Genomic DNA, 17,711 nt, shown 5'->3' on the forward strand with positions numbered 1-17,711 from the left:
AGGTTGTGATCATTAACCATTTATAACCAACCCTATTTAAATGAACACAAACATTTATAAACAGTATTTGGGAATGTGTGCATACTTCTCTCCAAACTGCTTCCTGCTTTGGGGGCATTATTAATCTCAAGGGTATTTGAGAAAAACCAGAACCCTGGCCAAACCCTGGCTGTAGTGGTCTGTGATGCTGCATGGTCTTGGCTATTCTAGATTTTGGATCATCTGGGCCACTGCTTCAGGGATCTTGCTTGTTCAAACCATTTTAGTCTGGAAGGAATCCACAGCTTTTCATCTTCTTTCCAAAGTAACATGTTCTTAGACTTAAATTTTGGAATCAAGGCATTTTCAAAATATAAAGGTTGGATTAATCCAGCAGCATTTATAATCAAATGTCTTTTAGCAGCTGTTGCTCCTTCTTTGGCAATCAAACAATTCAAAGACACCTCAGTAACATACACTATCCAGACTTTCAGCTTTATCCATCAACCAATGAGAGAAATATATATTCACAGCATACAGAGGGACATCCCCCCCCCAACAGTTAACTACATTCATGTTCTTATGTAGCCATCCAGAAGACTCTTCATCTTGCATTTCATGTTCCCAAGATTTCTGGCAATTACACTTTTACTTTCTGTTTCTAAGAGTATGAAGACCCTAGATATAAAAAAGGAAACATTGAGTATTTTTGTGACACATGCAAAATTCATAGTTGTAGTAAATGTCAACATTTTTTTCCTTTATTGTTATGGTAAAGACAACTAACATAAAGTAATACCATCTTAACTATTTTTCATTGTACAGTTTGGTGAAGTATATTTACATTTCAGTAAAATGAACATCCAGAACTTTCCTTCCTTCTGAAGTGAAATACAGTTTAGTTAATAACAACTATATTCCTTTCTGTATCTATGAATTTGACTACTTCATATATTTCATATTTCTTGTGCCTGAAATAATTTAGCATATGTCTTTGTTACTGGTTCATTTCACTTAGTGTAAACCCTTTACGATATATCATGTCACTGTATTTGACAAGATTTCCTTCCATTTTAAACTGCTCAGCATTCTATTGTATATCTGTGTACATTTCATTTACTCATTGATGTAAGTGTGCTATTGGATAGCTTCCATCTCTTGGATGTTATAAATCATGTTGCCATGGACATGATATGTAAGTATACTCTCAGGGTCCTGCTTCAGTACTTTTGCTTACAGCCCTAAAGCACACTGGTTCTGTGCTAGTTCTTAATGCTGTGAAGAACATATATACTGCTCACCACAGTGGTAGAACCTGGTCATAAATAGAGGACTTCTCACTTCTCTGTATCCTGCCCAACTTACTTTTTGTGGTTGCTGTTCTAATGGGCATGCTTTGAATATGATTTCTCTATATCTGATGAAAATCATAGTAATTTTGAGCATATTTTAGGAGAATTTTTATTTAATAATTGGTCAAATGCCAGCTTAAATCTTCTGCTCTTTACAAAAGCCTAAATTGTAGTTCTTTAGCTTTTTATTTTAATATTTTATAGTTAGGAGAAGATAGTTCTTTACATTATGGATGTGTAAATACTATACACATATATATACATACACATATATGTATGTATATATATGCAAATTCTTTCAGTATTTATAGGTGTCTGTTTAGTGTATCTTTTGATGAAGAAGCTTTTAATTTTATGAAGTTTCATTCCTGTGCTTATTTATGCTTTCTTGCTTATTTGCTTCAATTGTTTGTATTTTTTGTGTCTAGCCATCACTGTTAAATTGGATTCCAGGAAGTATTTTCACCATGATTTTAAGTTTTCTTTTAACTTCTTGGTTATTGTAACATATTTCCATTTCCAAAATATATACAGAAACAATAAAGCAATAAAATTTGAACTTAGATGATATGGACAATTTTCTTAAAATATCAACATGATTTATAAATTAAAAAGGCAGTAAAATTTAAGCTCATATAGAAATATAGCATATACTTTACAACTGTAAGACACAAGATTTTTGATGTTATTGTTTAATTTTGAGATTATCTTCAAGTGATTTAATAATTTTGAGTATTATCATAGATTTTTAAAATTATTTTTTATTTTTTGTGATGGTAATGTAATGATGTTTTGGTGGTTTGTACCAAGCTGTTTCTTTTAGCCACCAACCAGCTCCTAAATCATAACACAGAAATTTTTTTTTTTTTTTTTTTTTTTTTTTTTTTTTGTCTGAGACAGGGTTCTATGTGTAGCTTTGTAGACCAGACTGGCCTAGAACTCACAAAGATTTGCCTGCCTCTGCCTCCCGAATGCTGGGATTAAAGGTGTGCGCCACCATTGCCCGGCTTGACATGGAAACTTCTTATTAGTTATGAATGCCCAGCATACCTTAGGCTCCTTACTGGCTAGCTCTTTTAACTTAAATTAACCTTTCTCTCTTTATCTACCTTTTGCCTCAGGGCATTTTTTTTAAAAAACCTGTTTTCCTTCTGTATATCTTACTTTCACTGCCTCTCATGTCTTGGTACCTGCCTAGTTTCTGACCCTGGGCAGGGAGATTTCTCCTCCTTTTTAGTTTTTAGGCCTGCCAATACCACCTATCTCTCTCCTGTCTAGCTATTGGCCATTAGATCAATCAGGTACCATAGGCAGGCAAGGTGAAATAAGTGAACACATCTTTACATAATTAAACAAAAGAAGCAAAAACAAGTGTAACATATCTTTACACACAGTTTACATACATAGTGTGCATCATAAATAAATGTAGCACATTTTTGCCTAGTTAAAATAATATTCCACAATGATGGTTTAAACATAATTGGTCCCCGTAATCTCATAGGGTGTGATACTATGAGATGTGGCTTTGTTGGAGTGGTATGGCCTTGTTGGAGGAAGTGTGTCACTGTGGGGGTGGGCTCTGAGATCTTTTGTTTAAGCTTTGCTCAGTGTCAGTCAGTTGACTTCCTATTGCATTCTAGCCAAGATGTAATCAGTACCACATCTGCCTGCATGCTGCCGTGATTCTGGTCATAATGGAAATGAACTGAATCTCTGAAAGTGAGCCAATCCAATTAAATGTGTTTTTTGTTTGCTTGTTTTTTGTTTTTGTTTTTTGAGACAGATTTCTTTGTATTGCTTTGGAAGCTGCCCTGGAACTAGCTCTGTAGACCAGGCTGGCATCAAACTCAAAGATATCCATCTGCCTCTGCCTCCAGAGTGCTTAAATGTACCGGGGACTGTGTTATTTTTTGTGGTAGGTCTGACTGTGCATTTGTTTATAGTAATATGGACTTTGGTACTTTGGGTTTGGAAAGCAGTGGAATGTTTTAAGCACTGTGTGATGGACCATACTAGTAGGAACATGAAAGACAGTGGTACTAAGAGTACTAAGAGTGGTACTCACTATGGAGGTGAGGGTTAGGGTTAGGCTTAGGCTTAGTTCAGTTTTCTCTGTAGATTTGTTCATCATGATCTTGACCTCCATTGCTTATATATTCCCTCTTCCCTCCCTTTGACTGGATTTCTACAGCTAGGCCTGGTTCTTGGTTGTGGATCTTTGTGTCTGGTTCCATCAATTACTGGATGAAGGCTCTATAATGATAGTTGGGGTATTTACCAATCTGATTACAGGGGTAGGCCAGTTCAGGCATTCTCTCCAATATTACTAGGAGTTTTTGCTGGAATCCTTCTTGTGGATTATTGGGAATTACCCTAGCACCAGGTTTCTCCCTAACCCCATAGTAGCTCTCTCTATTAAGATGAATCTCTTTCGTTGCTCTTCTACTGCATTGCTCCACCCTTGACCATCCTGTTCCTTTGTGTTCTCATCCTCCCTCCCCTTTTCTTGCCACCTTCCCTCTCCAGTTTACCCAGTAATTTCCCTTCCCCAGGGTGGTCCATGTGTCCCTGTAAGGGTCCTCCTTTTTACCTAGCTTCTCTAGAGCAGTGAACTATAGTCTGACTATTTTTTTTTGTTTTACATCTAATATCCATTTGGTGAGTGAATACATAGTGTTGTGGGGAGTCTTATTTTTACTTATGAGTGCCTGGCCTTAGGTTGCCTTGTTTCTTGTCAGCTTTACTTAAATTATCCCATCTATCTTTTGCCTCTGGGTGTTTGCATTTATCTATTTCTGTATATCTCTCTTTAATTCTTTCTCTGTGGCATTCTGTGTAGCTGGGTGACTGGCCCCTTGAGTCCCCTCCTTTCTCTTTCTCCTTCATCTCCTTTTATTTATTCTTTCTGCCTGCCAGCCCTGCCTATCTTTTTTCCTGCCTTGCTATTGGCTGTACAGCTCTTTATTAGACCAATCAAGTATTTTTAAACAGGCAAAGTAACACAGAGTTAAACAAATGCAGCACATCTTTGTATTAATAAACAAACATTCCACAGGATAAATAAATGTAACACATATTAAAATAATATTCTACAGCACCATGTTTTTCCAATTTCCATAAGAGCACTTGTACCATATTAGTATCTTTTGTACATGGTGAAAATAAAGGCCCACTTAATTTTTCTATACATATACAGCCTTCCCAACACTGCTACTTGAAAAGACTATCCTTTCTTCATGAAATAGTCTTGATATTCTTGCCAGAAGTATTTTTATACTAAGGGGTGTTCTACACTCTTCTGTTCCCCTTGTGGCTGATCTGTATGCCAGTATAGTATCATTTTTGTATACTATAGCTTTATAATACACTTTGAAGTGAGGAAATAAAATTCTTTTTTTAAAAATTGGTGTTGTTATTTAGAATACCATAATATTCTATAGTTTTCTTAAAATACTTTTTTATTTAAATTTGCAACAAGCTTGTTTTCCATGTCAATCCCAGTTCTGGCACCCTCTTTTCTCCCCTGTCCTCCATCTCATCACCTGTCTACTTCCCAGGGAGGCCTTCCATGGGAGATTTCCAAAGTCTGTCACATCAAGTGGAGCAAAACCTAGGCTCTCACCCATGTGTCTAGGCTGAGAGAGTATCCCTCTATGTGGAATGGGCTCCCAAAGTCCATTCGTATACTAGGGACAAATATTGATCCACTACTAGAGGCCCCATAGACTGCCCAGTCCTGCTAATTAACACCCATTTTCAGGTCATCCGGGTCAGTCCTATGCTGGTTTCCCAGCTATCAGACTGTGATGCATTAGCTCCCCCTAGTTCAGGTCAGCTGATTCTGTGGGTTTCTCCAGCCTGGTCTTGATACTTTAGCTTATCACTCCTTCCTCTCTGCAAATGGATTCCAGGAATTTGTTCAGTGTTTAGCTGTGGGTGTCTGCTTTTGTTTCCATCAGCTACTAGATGAAGGCTCTAGGATGGCATATAACGTAGTCATCAATCTCATTATTGGGATAGGACATATAAGGTAGCTTCTCCACTATTGCTTAGATTGTTAGTTGGGGGACAGAAGAGTGTAGAACACCCCTTGTAGATCTCTGAACAGATTTCTCTTTAAACCTATAATGGCTCCTTCTATTATGGTATCTCTTTTCTTTCTCTCCTTTATTCTTTCCTTGACCCAATTTTCCTGCTCCTTCATGCCCTCCTCTTCTCCCCTCCTCTTGTTCCTAACTCCCTCTCCTCTCCCAGCATGCTCTTAATTTGCTCTGGAGATCTTGTCCCTTTCCTCTTCTCTGGGGGACCAAGTATAACTATCTTTGCTTCCTAGCTTTTCTGGCAGTGTGGATTGTAGGTTGGTGATCCTTTACTCTATGTCTAAAATCCATATATGAGTGAGTACATACCATGTTTGTCTTTTTGTGACTGAGTTGCCTCACTCAGGATGGTTTCTTCTAGTTCCATCCATTTGCCTTCAAATTTCAGGATCCCATTGCTTCCTGAATTGTGTAAATGTACCACATTTTCTCCATCTATTATTCAGTTGAGGGGCATGTAGATTGCTTCTAGGTTCTGGTTATTACAAATAATGCTGCTGTGAACATAGCTGAATAGATGTTCTTGTTGTATAAATGTGCATCTTTTGGGTATATGCCTAAGAGTAGAATTGTTGGGTCTTGAGGTAGACTGATTCCCATTTTCCTGAGGAAATATCATACTGATTTCCAAAGTGGTAGTATGAGTTTGCACTCCCAGCAGCAGTGGAGGAGTGTTCCCCATTCTGCATATCCTTGCCAGCATAAGCTGTCATTGGTGTTTCCAATTTTAGCCATTTTGGTATCTCAAATTTTTTTTTGATTTGCATTTTCCTGATGGCTAAGGATGTTGAACACTTTCTTAAGTGTCTTTCAGCCATTTTAGATTCCTCTATTGAGAATTCTCTATTTAGTTCTGTACTCCACTTTTTAATTGGATTATTTGGTGTTTTAGTAACTATTATCTTGAGTTCTTTGTATGTTTTGGAGACAAGTCCTCTTGTCAGTCAGATGTGGTATTGTTGAAAATCTTTTCACATTCTGTGTGCTGCCATTTTGTCTTGTTGACTGTATCCTTTGCCTTACAAAAGCTTTTTAGGTTCAGGAGGTCCCATTTACTAATTGTTGGTCTTGGTGTCTGTGCTACTGGTGTTTTTCTCATGAAGCGTTTTCCTGTACCAATTTGTTCTAGGTTACCTCCCACTTTCTCTTCCAGGAGCTTCAATGTGGCTGAATTTATGTTGAGGTCTTTGATCCATTTGGACTTAAGGTTTCTGCATGGCAATAGATATGGATCTATCTGCAGTCTTCTACAAGTCAGCATCCAGTTATGCCAGCACCATTTGTTGAAGATGCTTTATTTTTTCCATTGTATAATTTTAGCTTCTTTGTCAAAAATCAAGTGTTTTTAGGTATGTGTGGGTTAATATCAGAGTTTTCAATTTGATTTCATTGGTCTTCCTGTCTATTTTTGCACCAATACCAAGCTGTTTTCAGGGCTATAGCTCTGGTGATGCCTCTGGAAGTTCCTCTGTTGTACAGGGTTGTTTTTTGCTATCCTGGGTTTTTGTTTTTCCATATAAAGTTGAGTATTGTTCTTTCAAGGGTTGTGAAGAATTTTGTTGGGATTTTGATGGTGATTGCATTGAATTTATAGATTGCTTTTGGCAAGATTGCCATTTTTACTATGTTGATCTAGTCATCCAAGAGCATGGGATATCTCTCCATTTTCTAGTCTCTAATTTCTTTCTTGAAAGATTCAAAGTTCTTATTAGATAGGTCTTTTAATTGTTTGGTTAGTGTTACCCCAAGATATTTTATGTTATTTATGGCTATTGTAAAAGGTGATGTTTCTCTGAATTCTTTCTCAGCCCCTTTATCGTCTGTATATATTAGGGCTGCTGATATTTTTGAGTTACCCTTGTATCCTGCAACTTTACTAAAGGTGTTTAATAGCTGTAGGAATTCCCTGGTAGAATTTTTCTTGTCACTTCTGTAAACTATCATATCATCTGCAAATAGTGAAAGTTTGACTTCTCCTTTCCAATTTGTATCCCCTTGATCTCCATTTGTTCTTTTAGTCTTTGTGTGGCTGGGGTACTAATGTAATTGTAGTCTTGTAAAAAGAGTTTAGTAATGACCCTTCTGTTCTATTGTATGAGAAGTAATGGTATTAGCTGTTCTTTGAGTTTCTGGTAGAATTCTGTACTGAAAACATCTGGCCCTGGACTTTTTTTGGTTGAGAGAATTTGGTGACTCCTTTTATTTCATTAGGGGTTATAGGTCTATTTAAATTGCTTATCTGTTCTTCATTTAATTTTGGTAAGTGATATCTATTCAGGAAATTGTCCATTTCATTTAAATTTCAAATTTTGTGGAGTACGGTTTTGAATGTATGGCCTGAAGAGTCTCTGGATTCCCTCAGTGCCCATTGTTATGTCCCCTTTTACACTTATGACTTCATTAATTTGCATTTTCTCTTTCTCTCTGCCTTTCGGTTAGTTTGCATAAAGGTTTATCTATCTTGTTGATTTTCTCGAAGAACCAACACTTTGTTAAATTGATTCTTTGTATTGTTTTCCTAGTTCCTATTTTATTGATTTCAGCTCTCAATTTGATTATTTCCTGGAATCTATTTTTCAGGGTGACTTTGCTTCTTTTTGTTTTAGAGCTTTCATTTGTGCTGTTATCTAATGTAATTATCCTCAAATTTCTTCATGTGGGCACTTAGTGCTGTGAACTTTCCTCTTAGCACTACTTTCAAAGTGCCCCATAGGTTTGGGTATGTTGTTTCTTCATTCTCATTGAATTCTAGGAAGTCGTTAATTTCTTTCTTTATTTCTTCCTTGACCCAGTAATGGTGCAATTGCGCATTGTCCAATTTCCATGAGTTTGTAGGGTTTCTGCAATTTGTGTTGTTGAATTCTAACTTTAAAGCATGGTGGTCAGATAAGATACAGGAGTTTATTCCAATCTTTTTGTTCCTATTGAAGTTTGCTATATTGCCGAGTATGTAGTTGATTTTAGAGAAGGTTCCATGTGGCGCTGAGTAGAAGGTGTATTCTTTTGTGTTTAGATGAACTATTCTATAAATGTCTGTTAAACCCAATTGTGTCATAACTTCTGTTAGTTCTTTTGTTTCTTTGTTAAGTTTATCTCTGGTGTTGAAATCTTCCTGTATAGGTTTCTGAAGTTTTATGTGCAATTTGTGTTTTAGTAATGTTTCTTTTACGAATGTGGGTGGGTGCCTTTGTATTTGGGGTATAGATGTTCAGAAGTGAGACTTCATCTTGATGGATTTCTCCTGTGATGAATAAGAAATGACCTTCTTCATCTCTTTTCATTGATTTTAATTTAAAGTCTAAATTGTTAGATATTAGGATTGCTACACTAGCTTTTATCTTGTGTCCATTTGATTGGTAAACCTCTTCCCAACCTGTAACTCTGAGGTAACATTTGTCTTTGAAGTTGAGATGTGTTTCTTGTATGCAGCAGAAGGATGGGTTCTGTCTTTGTATCTATTTTGTTAGCCTGTGTCTTTTTTATAGGCAAGTTAAGACCATTAATATTGAGGGATATTAATGTCCTTTGATTGTTAATTCTTGTTTGTTTTGGATTTGGTGTTGGTGGTGTTATTATGTGTGGATTCTTCCCTCCATCATTTTTCTTTTGGTTTTGGAAAAGTGGGATTTTTTTATTGCCTTATTCCACTTTTTTTTTTTTTTTTTAGAAAATGTTTAATGTTCTGGGAATTTTGACAGGCTTGTTAATTGCTTTGGTAGTTTTAACATTGTATCAGCATTAAGTTTTCCTCTCTTGTAATATGGATGACTTTCAGTTTCTTAGTGTTTTTAATTTTCTTCAGCTATTTTGTAGATTTCAGTTTATAAGTTTTTCACATTCTTAATAAAACTATGTATTTGTGGGTTTTTTGGTTTGTTTGTTTGTTTTTTGTTTGTTTGTTTATGTACTCATTCTCTGGCCTTTGTGTTTGAACCCAGGGCTTCTCACTTTCCAGACAAGCATTCTTCTACTTAGATATATATTTGGCTCTCTTTTTACTGACTATTTTGAGACAGAATATCACTAAGTTGCCTAGGCTGGCCTTGAATGTACTCTTATAAATATATAGAAATGTGACCAATTTTTGATTGCACATTTTTGCATGCAGATGTATGTATAATATACATTCATGTATGGATGTTTGCATGTCTTTACATCTCCCACTCTAGGGTTACAAGCAGACTTGTGAGGTCACTTTACATTTACAAGGGTGCTGGGAATCAGACCTAAGGCCTCATATTCATAAGCACTTGGCCTGTTGAGCTGTCTTACCATCCCCTACCTAATATACTTTGGTCAGTTTTGCCCAAATTATTTATTAGTCAACTCTGCTATCTGTCTTTCTTCTAGACTGCTTTTTATTTCTTTTTCTTGTCTAATTGCTCTTTCTCAAAATCAGTAAAGTTTTCCCTTCTTCCAGGACTCTTCGGGTTCTTCTTTTCTCTGTTCAATATGTTAATTGGATTACTACCCAGTGTGTCCTTTTACTGTCCAAAGGCCGGGCTCTTTGTGGTGGTAGCTTTTGTCTTGGCATTCTGTGTGGGGTACCCTCCATGTGAGTTATCTGTGGTAAAGGTGTGATCAGTGCTCTGGTAATCTTGACCTACAAGTAACATACAAGTAACAACTGGACTATTAGAAGGTCAGGAACCAAGGGAGGTTATAAGCCAGTACTATGGTAACCGTTCCTGTGTTCTTACATTTTTGCAAGCTATGCTTGGAGTCAGATGTCTACAAGCAGATTCTTGAAAGCCAGAAATCTTTACTGTCCTTAATGGGCCCTTGTTGGTTTTATGAAATAGATTCTTAAAAGTAGACATTTCTTCGTTTATTACATCTCCTTAGTCTAATTTTTAGGAAGCAACTTTGTATACATGAATACAAAAAACCCCACAAAAAACAAAAACCAAACAAACAAACAAACAAAAACATTCACTGGGTCCAGATCATGCTCTAGGGTGTGTATATCTGAGGCTTTTCACGATGGGCCATTTTGGAAGAGTGTATATATGTATGTATGTATATACGTATGTGTATATACGTATATACGTATGTATATACATATATATATATATACACATACTTTATACATAATTTTTTAGTCAAATAATCACAACTTTCCTTGGTGCTCTGATCTATATCAGTTATTCAATATGTATTCGCACTAAAACGTGCAAATAAAGAGAGTATAACTCTCTTATTAGTTTTTGCTTGTCTTTTTTATGTAAAGTGGGTGAACAGGAGAGACAGAAATAAAATCAGAGGAGCTGCCTCCCAGCAGGTAGGAAATCATCAATGAAACTTTTGTAAGAAGGGAAAGATTTAAGTGATGGTAAGCTAATCTGCAGAGGACCCGTCTTGTTATATCAATAGGACCGAGACTCCTGGAGACTCGTAGGGGTGGTGTAGTCAGTCTTACCAAAGTCTCCAGCGTCAGAACCAAGTGTGGAGTGAGAGGAGCATTTATGAAGCTGTTAGAAGCTGCTACCACAGTGATACCTTTTGACTTGAACAACAAAAATAATAGCATAGAGTCAATAGAATTTTATTCAGGAGAAAAGTTTGTTCTTGTGTATGATAAAAGTTATTTTAAAGAAATTCTAGAATATTGGCTGCTGCTGCCTGCATTAGATCCTTCCAAGTCCTTTAGAAGATTGTGTTCTAAAGGGATAATTACTAGGGTTTAAACATGTGCAGTCCACAAATGTATAGTTAGCTTTCTGAGTCAGTTGAAGTTTGTTGTCAAGGTTAGGAATGGAAGAATTTATTGAGCATATGTCTGACACCAACATAACTGAAAAATACTAGTGTAAAACCTGGCTTTCATGAAATTTGTATTAGTGATGATGCATATAAATGGATAAGCAATAAAAACTTCAGCTTTGTCACATAGTGATAAGTAGGATGAGAAACATATGACAAGAAAAATGTTTACGGTTTAGATTGGGGGGTTTTCTATTTAATTAGAGTAGTACCAATGGCATTAAGTAGAGCAGTTTCTCTCAAAAACAAGATACTTTCTCAAATTTTAGTATAATTAGTTTGACAGCTTCTGGATCTGTTTATCTTTCTATGTCTTATTTGATTAGCCTTGTTTGAGGATTGCAATTTAAATTTCAAATAAGAAGATTCCCTAGTCTTTGTGGCTTATTTTGGTGTTATGACTAGCATGACTTTTAGTTTTAGAATACCAACTCCAATATAAAAACAACATAATTATTGACATCACTGTATTTGTAGATAAATAAAGACATAACTGGTATGTGAAAAAGACAATTGTTATGCTTATAATAATGATTCTCTGCATTCACAATCATGGCTCATCTTTATTTTGGTCATATTTTGTTTTGTTCAATAAGCTTTATAAATATATTACACATCAGTCATAAGATTTATGTATTGCCAGTTTGTATTGTTGGTATCACAAATATTGAGTTATGTGGAAAAATATACATGTTTGCACAATAAGCTTTTATTTTGTTAGTATGCTCTTATTAGTCAGGAGCATTTACATACTCTTGGGAATTTTTGTGTGTAATATCATACTAACAAGAAATAAAAATGCACCATTTCACACACAATACGTATGTGTTTAATGTCTTGTTGTACTTCATTTTGAATTTTTTAAAATCCTTAAGCAGCCTTTACTATTAACTAAGATTATTTTTAATTTTTAGAAACATTTTTACCATTAATTGTGATGCTTGCTGGTTTTTGGGTCCGTTATATATATAGTTCAGTTCCAGGAGTGTTTGTCCAGCATGTGAAGTACTGGATTCATTTCCCAGTGGTCTACAGCATTTGGGAAGTACTGTCAGGAGGTCAGAAAGAGCTTCAAGGTCACCCTCTGCCACACAACCTCAACTTTCTGAGACTGTCTCATAGACACAAAGGGAAAACTATCCCCCGAAATTGTTGGGCTGCTTTTGGATGTTTTTGTTTGATTTTACTTGTTAGTTCATTTTGGTTATTTTTTTATTGGCAATAGATTTTAGGGCCCTGGAGAGATGTCTCAGCCTTTAGGAGCCACTCAGATGTTTCCTAATTTTAGTCATCTTTCCTTGTGTTTCCTCCCTTGTTGCTCTCTTTCCTTGTCTCCCTGTTTGATATTCCAGTTCCAGCCCCAATCCCCACCCTTGTCCATTAGTACTTATCTATTCTGTTTCCCTTTTCTTTGGAGAGCTGTCTCATCTAGTTCCTTATTCTATGCCTAACCTCTATTGTTATATGAATTCTATATGGCTTATCAAAGACTTAACAAATAGTATGCACATATAAGCAAAAAACATTGTCGTTCTGGGGCTGGGTTACCCTCAGATGATTTTTTTCCCTGGTTTTATCCACTTATCTGTGAATTTCAGGATTTCCATTTTAATGAATTAGTAATAATTCTATTGCATAAATGTATCACATTTTCTTTATTCATTAACCACAGATGTTGAGAGACTCTAGGTTTCTAATTTTTAGCTATTACTATTATTGTTGTTGGTGGTGGTGGTGGTAGTGGTGGTTTTTTGAGATAGGGTTTCTCTGTATTGCTTTGGAGCCTGTCCTGGAACACAAGTCTTGGAGCATGTTAGGCAGAAGGTCCAAATCAGTGTCAAGTCCAGGCATTTTTTTTTTTCTATTTTGAGTCTTGAACTTGCAATCTTCCTGCATGGATTAAATTTAGTTTTCCCCACATGGCTATTTTTCTTCTTTAAAAAATGATTTATATTGCGAATTTCCTGTGTGTATACATTGTGTTTTGATCAAATCTACCCTCCATTCCCTACTCTCCAGTCCTCCACTGCCCCACTGCTATTTTCCTTTCTAACTCTATGTACTCTCGTGTTTTGTTTTTGTTTTTTTAAGTCCCTGGAGTCCTTTCTCTGCTGTCTGTATGTGCTTGAATAGGGAACCATTTGCTGGAGCATGGGTAGCCCTCAGGGACTGCATTCCTCAACATATATGCCTCTTTCTTCCCACAGAAACCAGTAGTTGCCAATAGCTTCTTGGCTAGAGGTGAAACTTCATGAAGTCTTCCTCTGTCCATGATGGGATTTTGACTGGCTTGATTTCGTGCATCTTTTGTACTTGTCATAGATGCTCTGAATTCACACGAGAAATAACATTTCACTGCAGGCACCCCCATTTAGAGATGAGCACCCCATAGTCTCTTACTCCATGCACTTTGGCCATTTGAGAGTCTCTGTGTTAATCTCTATCTAGTGCAGACAGAATCTTCTCTACTGCAGGTGGAGAAATGCAGTAATTTATTAATATAAAGATAACTACTTAGGGGAAGTTTAGTACTATTTTCAATAACAGTTTTGGTGGATCAAACCTAGGGCCTCAAACATTCTAGGCAAGCATGTTCCATAATACTGAGCAGCATCTCACCCCTTTATTCTCTCTTGAACTTTAGATTTTTCTAAGGGTTATTGTGTAGGAATGTATTGTTGTCATCTGTTTGTACTCTGATGTTCATTTGTTCCTTTTACACAGTTTTGATGTTCCAGACCTTCCAATTTGAAAATAGAACTTTATTCAATTTATGAGTGCTTTTGTTGCCCTTGCATACCTACCATAAGTCAGGTTGAATCTTGAGATTTGTCCTGATGCTACCAATGAACTTAAAACATTTACCTGGGCCTCTGTGCCAGAGTCTGAAACTCTTCATTTTTTTTTTTTTTGTGATATTTGTTTTATCTGCTACAGACTTTTCATATTTAACACTTCTATATCAGCGTACTTTCTCTTAATTACCTCTCTGGTTACATATCTACCTACCTCCAAAGAGAGCAAGCAGAGTACAGAGAATCATTTGTAAGGTCCTTATCGTAGACTTTCTCCCACATGAAAAAACCAACCTCTTCTTTCTCTCCTACTTTTTCCTTCTTGATTTCTTCTTTCCATTTATTTCTCATTATATATATGTTATATGTTATTCTTTTTGTGTGAGTAAAGGGGAATTTCTAGTGTTTAACTTAAAGCCTGGTGATCAGTTATGGAAATAATGAATAAAAGGTGATAATATAGGCATACTCCATTTATACATAATTGTTTCTTCACAGTTCCAGTTAAGATTACTTTTCTGTATTTAAAATACATATAAATTTTAAAAGTAGTTTCAAAATGAAAGCTTTAGAGAATTATTAGGAGGGAAAGGTGAGTTTTGGGGAATGTTAGTTGAAAGTCTTAATATGATCAAGAGAAAAGAGCATAATCTAAAACTTAAATATTGGAAATTTATTTTGTTTTCTTTGTAGTATTAGCTAATTTGTATTTGTACATTTAAAACAGGGACTCATTAAGGATATTAATATTAAATACTATTTATTCTTCATATTTAAATTATTCAGCTGCTTTTTAATTAATAAATAGCTTAATTGTTTTATTTCTTTTAGCTTTAAACTGTAGTTTTTATAGTTTGTTTTAAGTTCTTGATTTTTATGCTCTTGCTTTTATAACCTGATTTTTAAGTTCCTGAAAAAATCCTATAACTAGTATAAGTTGCTTCTTTTTGTAAACTTTTTTCAACAATTCTTCAAAATTGGCCTTTCCCTTGATCTAGTAAATTTTCCTTTTTCATTTTGAAACTGTTTTAAAAGTTGATATTTAAATATGTTAAAATCTGATTATTGTGAAAAACCTAAATATAGTTTTGGTAAGAACATTGCTATATATTCCCCTATATATTACAGAACAACAAAATATACTTCTGTTTATGCATCCATCATGTTTATTATATTGTAATACAAGTGCTCTAATTTTAGGCCTTTGAAGACAATTTAATGGAAGCAAAGAAAGAAATTGAATTATCACAGAGTAAATATAATGCTCTGTCACTACAGCTGAAAAACAAACAGACTGAACTTCTCCAAAAAGATATGGACATCGCACTGGTCAGGCAAGCATATTCAGTTTTCAATTTCTCAGAATGTCATTAATCATTCAGTATGATGGCATATGTTCATTGTTAGTACTTCTAACTGGAAACCGTATGTCTTCCATAGATACATATGTTCATGCAACAAAAATCTAGAATTCTGCACACTGAACTGGCACTAGTTACCTGGGGGAGCTAGGAACTCCACATGACTAATAGGTTATGACTCTTTTCTTAACAAAACAGTGCATTCACTCATTGATTGCTATAGTTTTTCTATGAATATGCACAGTGAATTTTTCTTAATTTTAAGTACTGTAATTATTTATTTTTCTTAGGTCTTTGTCAAAATGCCTGATGGAAACAACTTAGGGAAGGAAGATTTATTTTAATATACAGAGGGGAAAGCATGGTGGCATTCATGATGGTATTTAAGAATGAGCCGTTCTTGTCCATGGTGGCTGCAGTATGAGGCAGCTTGCTCACATCTCTGTTGCTGACTAGGAAGCAGAGAATGTCAGACTGGATCTGGTGCTGGGGTATTACCTACAAGTCCTCTAGCCCTGTGGTACCATGTCTTCCAGCTAGGCCCCTGTCTAGAAGGTCCTATAACCTCACAAAATAGTTCTACCAGCTAGGAAACAACTGTTCAAGTACATGAGTTTGTGAGGGGTATTTCACATTCAGGGTAGAACACAAAACCACCTATTTTAAATAAGTCCTGTTATTTTTCCTTCTTTGTTTTCATTCATATATATATATATATATATATATATGCTTTTATATATATATATTTATATATCCTTACATATGTTTATACTTTGTTTTCATATAAGATGTGTCAAGACAAATTCTTTCCTTCCCAGTGACCCGTAGGTATTTTTCTTAATTTTATTTTTTGACACAGGGTTTCTTTGTATAGCTTTGGAGCCTGTCCTGCCACTTGTTCTGTAGATTAGGCTGGCCTTGAACTCACAGAGATCTAGCTGCCTCTGACTCCTTAGTGCTGAGATTAAAGGTGTGTGTCATCACTGCCCAGTTTTATTTTTAAATTTTTCATTAGTGGAAGGTGGGGAGAGAGACAGAGCGAGAGAGAGATAGTGTGTGTGTGTGTGTGTGTGTGTGTGTGTGTGTGTGAATTCCCCTAGGTCATTTTATGCTTGCAAACACTAAGGTTGTGAAGGAGTGTATGAGATAGTACAAAAGTACACTCTTTTTCACATTGACTTTTAATCCTCAAGTGTTTGTAGATTGTGATTGTTATAACTGAAGATAATATAGTTTGAACTTTAATGTAAATAATTTTTGTATATATCAATCTTGCTTTCTTATTAAAAGATAGATGATGTATTTGAATATTGGAAGAGAAATAAGTTTTTGTTTTCACCTTATACCTGTTATTGTTTAACTTCATCATGCACTTTCTGTAGATGTTGCTCTATTGGGCAACAGGCTCTCATCACCCTCAATTGACATAGTATTGTTTATTTCCTTTGTTAAAATTTCTGATGTGGCAATAGAAAACAGCACAGTCAGAATAGGCTTCTACTGTGTCTTTATTATATTTCCTGATTCTCCTCTACCCTATGTTTGAACTGTTATCACGTGTCCACTTTTAGTAGCCATAGGAGATCAATTATGCACATTTGTGCCTGCAGTGTTTACAAATCTGATTGAAACCATTCTTACCTTAGATGTCTAAAGAGCAAAGCTTATTTTCCTTGTACTGATTTTCATTAGTCAACAACTATTTACACATGTATTTATTTTAAAATCTTTTCACATATGTAAATCACCAGTTTAAAGCTATAGATAGGGAAAAATTCCACTTAAAAAGCCAGGTGTTTTAACAAACTAAGTGCTTGAGCCTGAAATACATGTCTCTATAAATACTCTTTCTGTCCAAACAGAATATCCAAATGATTTTTTAAATTGTTCTTTTAAAAACAATCTTATTTTGCATACCAATCCCAGTTCCCTTTTCCTCCCAGCCTCTCATTCCCCCTTCACCTTCTCCCCATCCCAACTCCATCCACTCCTCAGAGAGGGTTAGGCCTCCCATGGGGAAGCATCAAAGTCTGTCAACATCATTTGGAGCATGACCAAGGCCCTCCCCCCTGTATCTATGCTGAGTTAAGTATACCTCCATAGAGAATGGGCTTCAAAAAGCCAGTTCATGCACTAGGGATAAATCTTGGTTCCACTGCCAGCAGCCCCAGAGACTGCCTATAATCCCCAACTGACCCCCACATTCAGGGGGGCCTAGTTTGGTCTTATGCAGGTTCCCAAACTGCCAGTCTGGAGTTCATGAGCTCCCACTTGCTCAGGTCATTTCCACAATATGGCCTTGACCTGTTTACTTATCAGTTTTCCCTCTCTACAACTGGATTCCAGGAGTTCAGCACAGTG

The 17,711-nt window shown here is 35.8% G+C and overlaps 1 protein-coding gene across 1 annotated transcript in view; it reads left to right on the forward strand.

Annotated features, from left to right (window-relative positions):
* Cntln (centlein) overlaps nucleotides 1-17,711 on the forward strand; it is a 242,082-nt gene that overhangs the window by 69,726 nt on the left and 154,645 nt on the right. Inside the window, exon 6 of the mRNA XM_051188130.1 lies at nucleotides 15,190-15,323. Within this exon, the coding sequence (XP_051044087.1) occupies nucleotides 15,190-15,323 (134 nt within the window). The remainder of the gene's footprint in view (nucleotides 1-15,189; nucleotides 15,324-17,711) is intronic.

This window comes from Phodopus roborovskii, unplaced genomic scaffold (assembly GCF_943737965.1).
Source record: "Phodopus roborovskii unplaced genomic scaffold, PHOROB, whole genome shotgun sequence".
In the NCBI taxonomy this organism is placed as follows: Eukaryota; Metazoa; Chordata; class Mammalia; order Rodentia; family Cricetidae; genus Phodopus; species Phodopus roborovskii.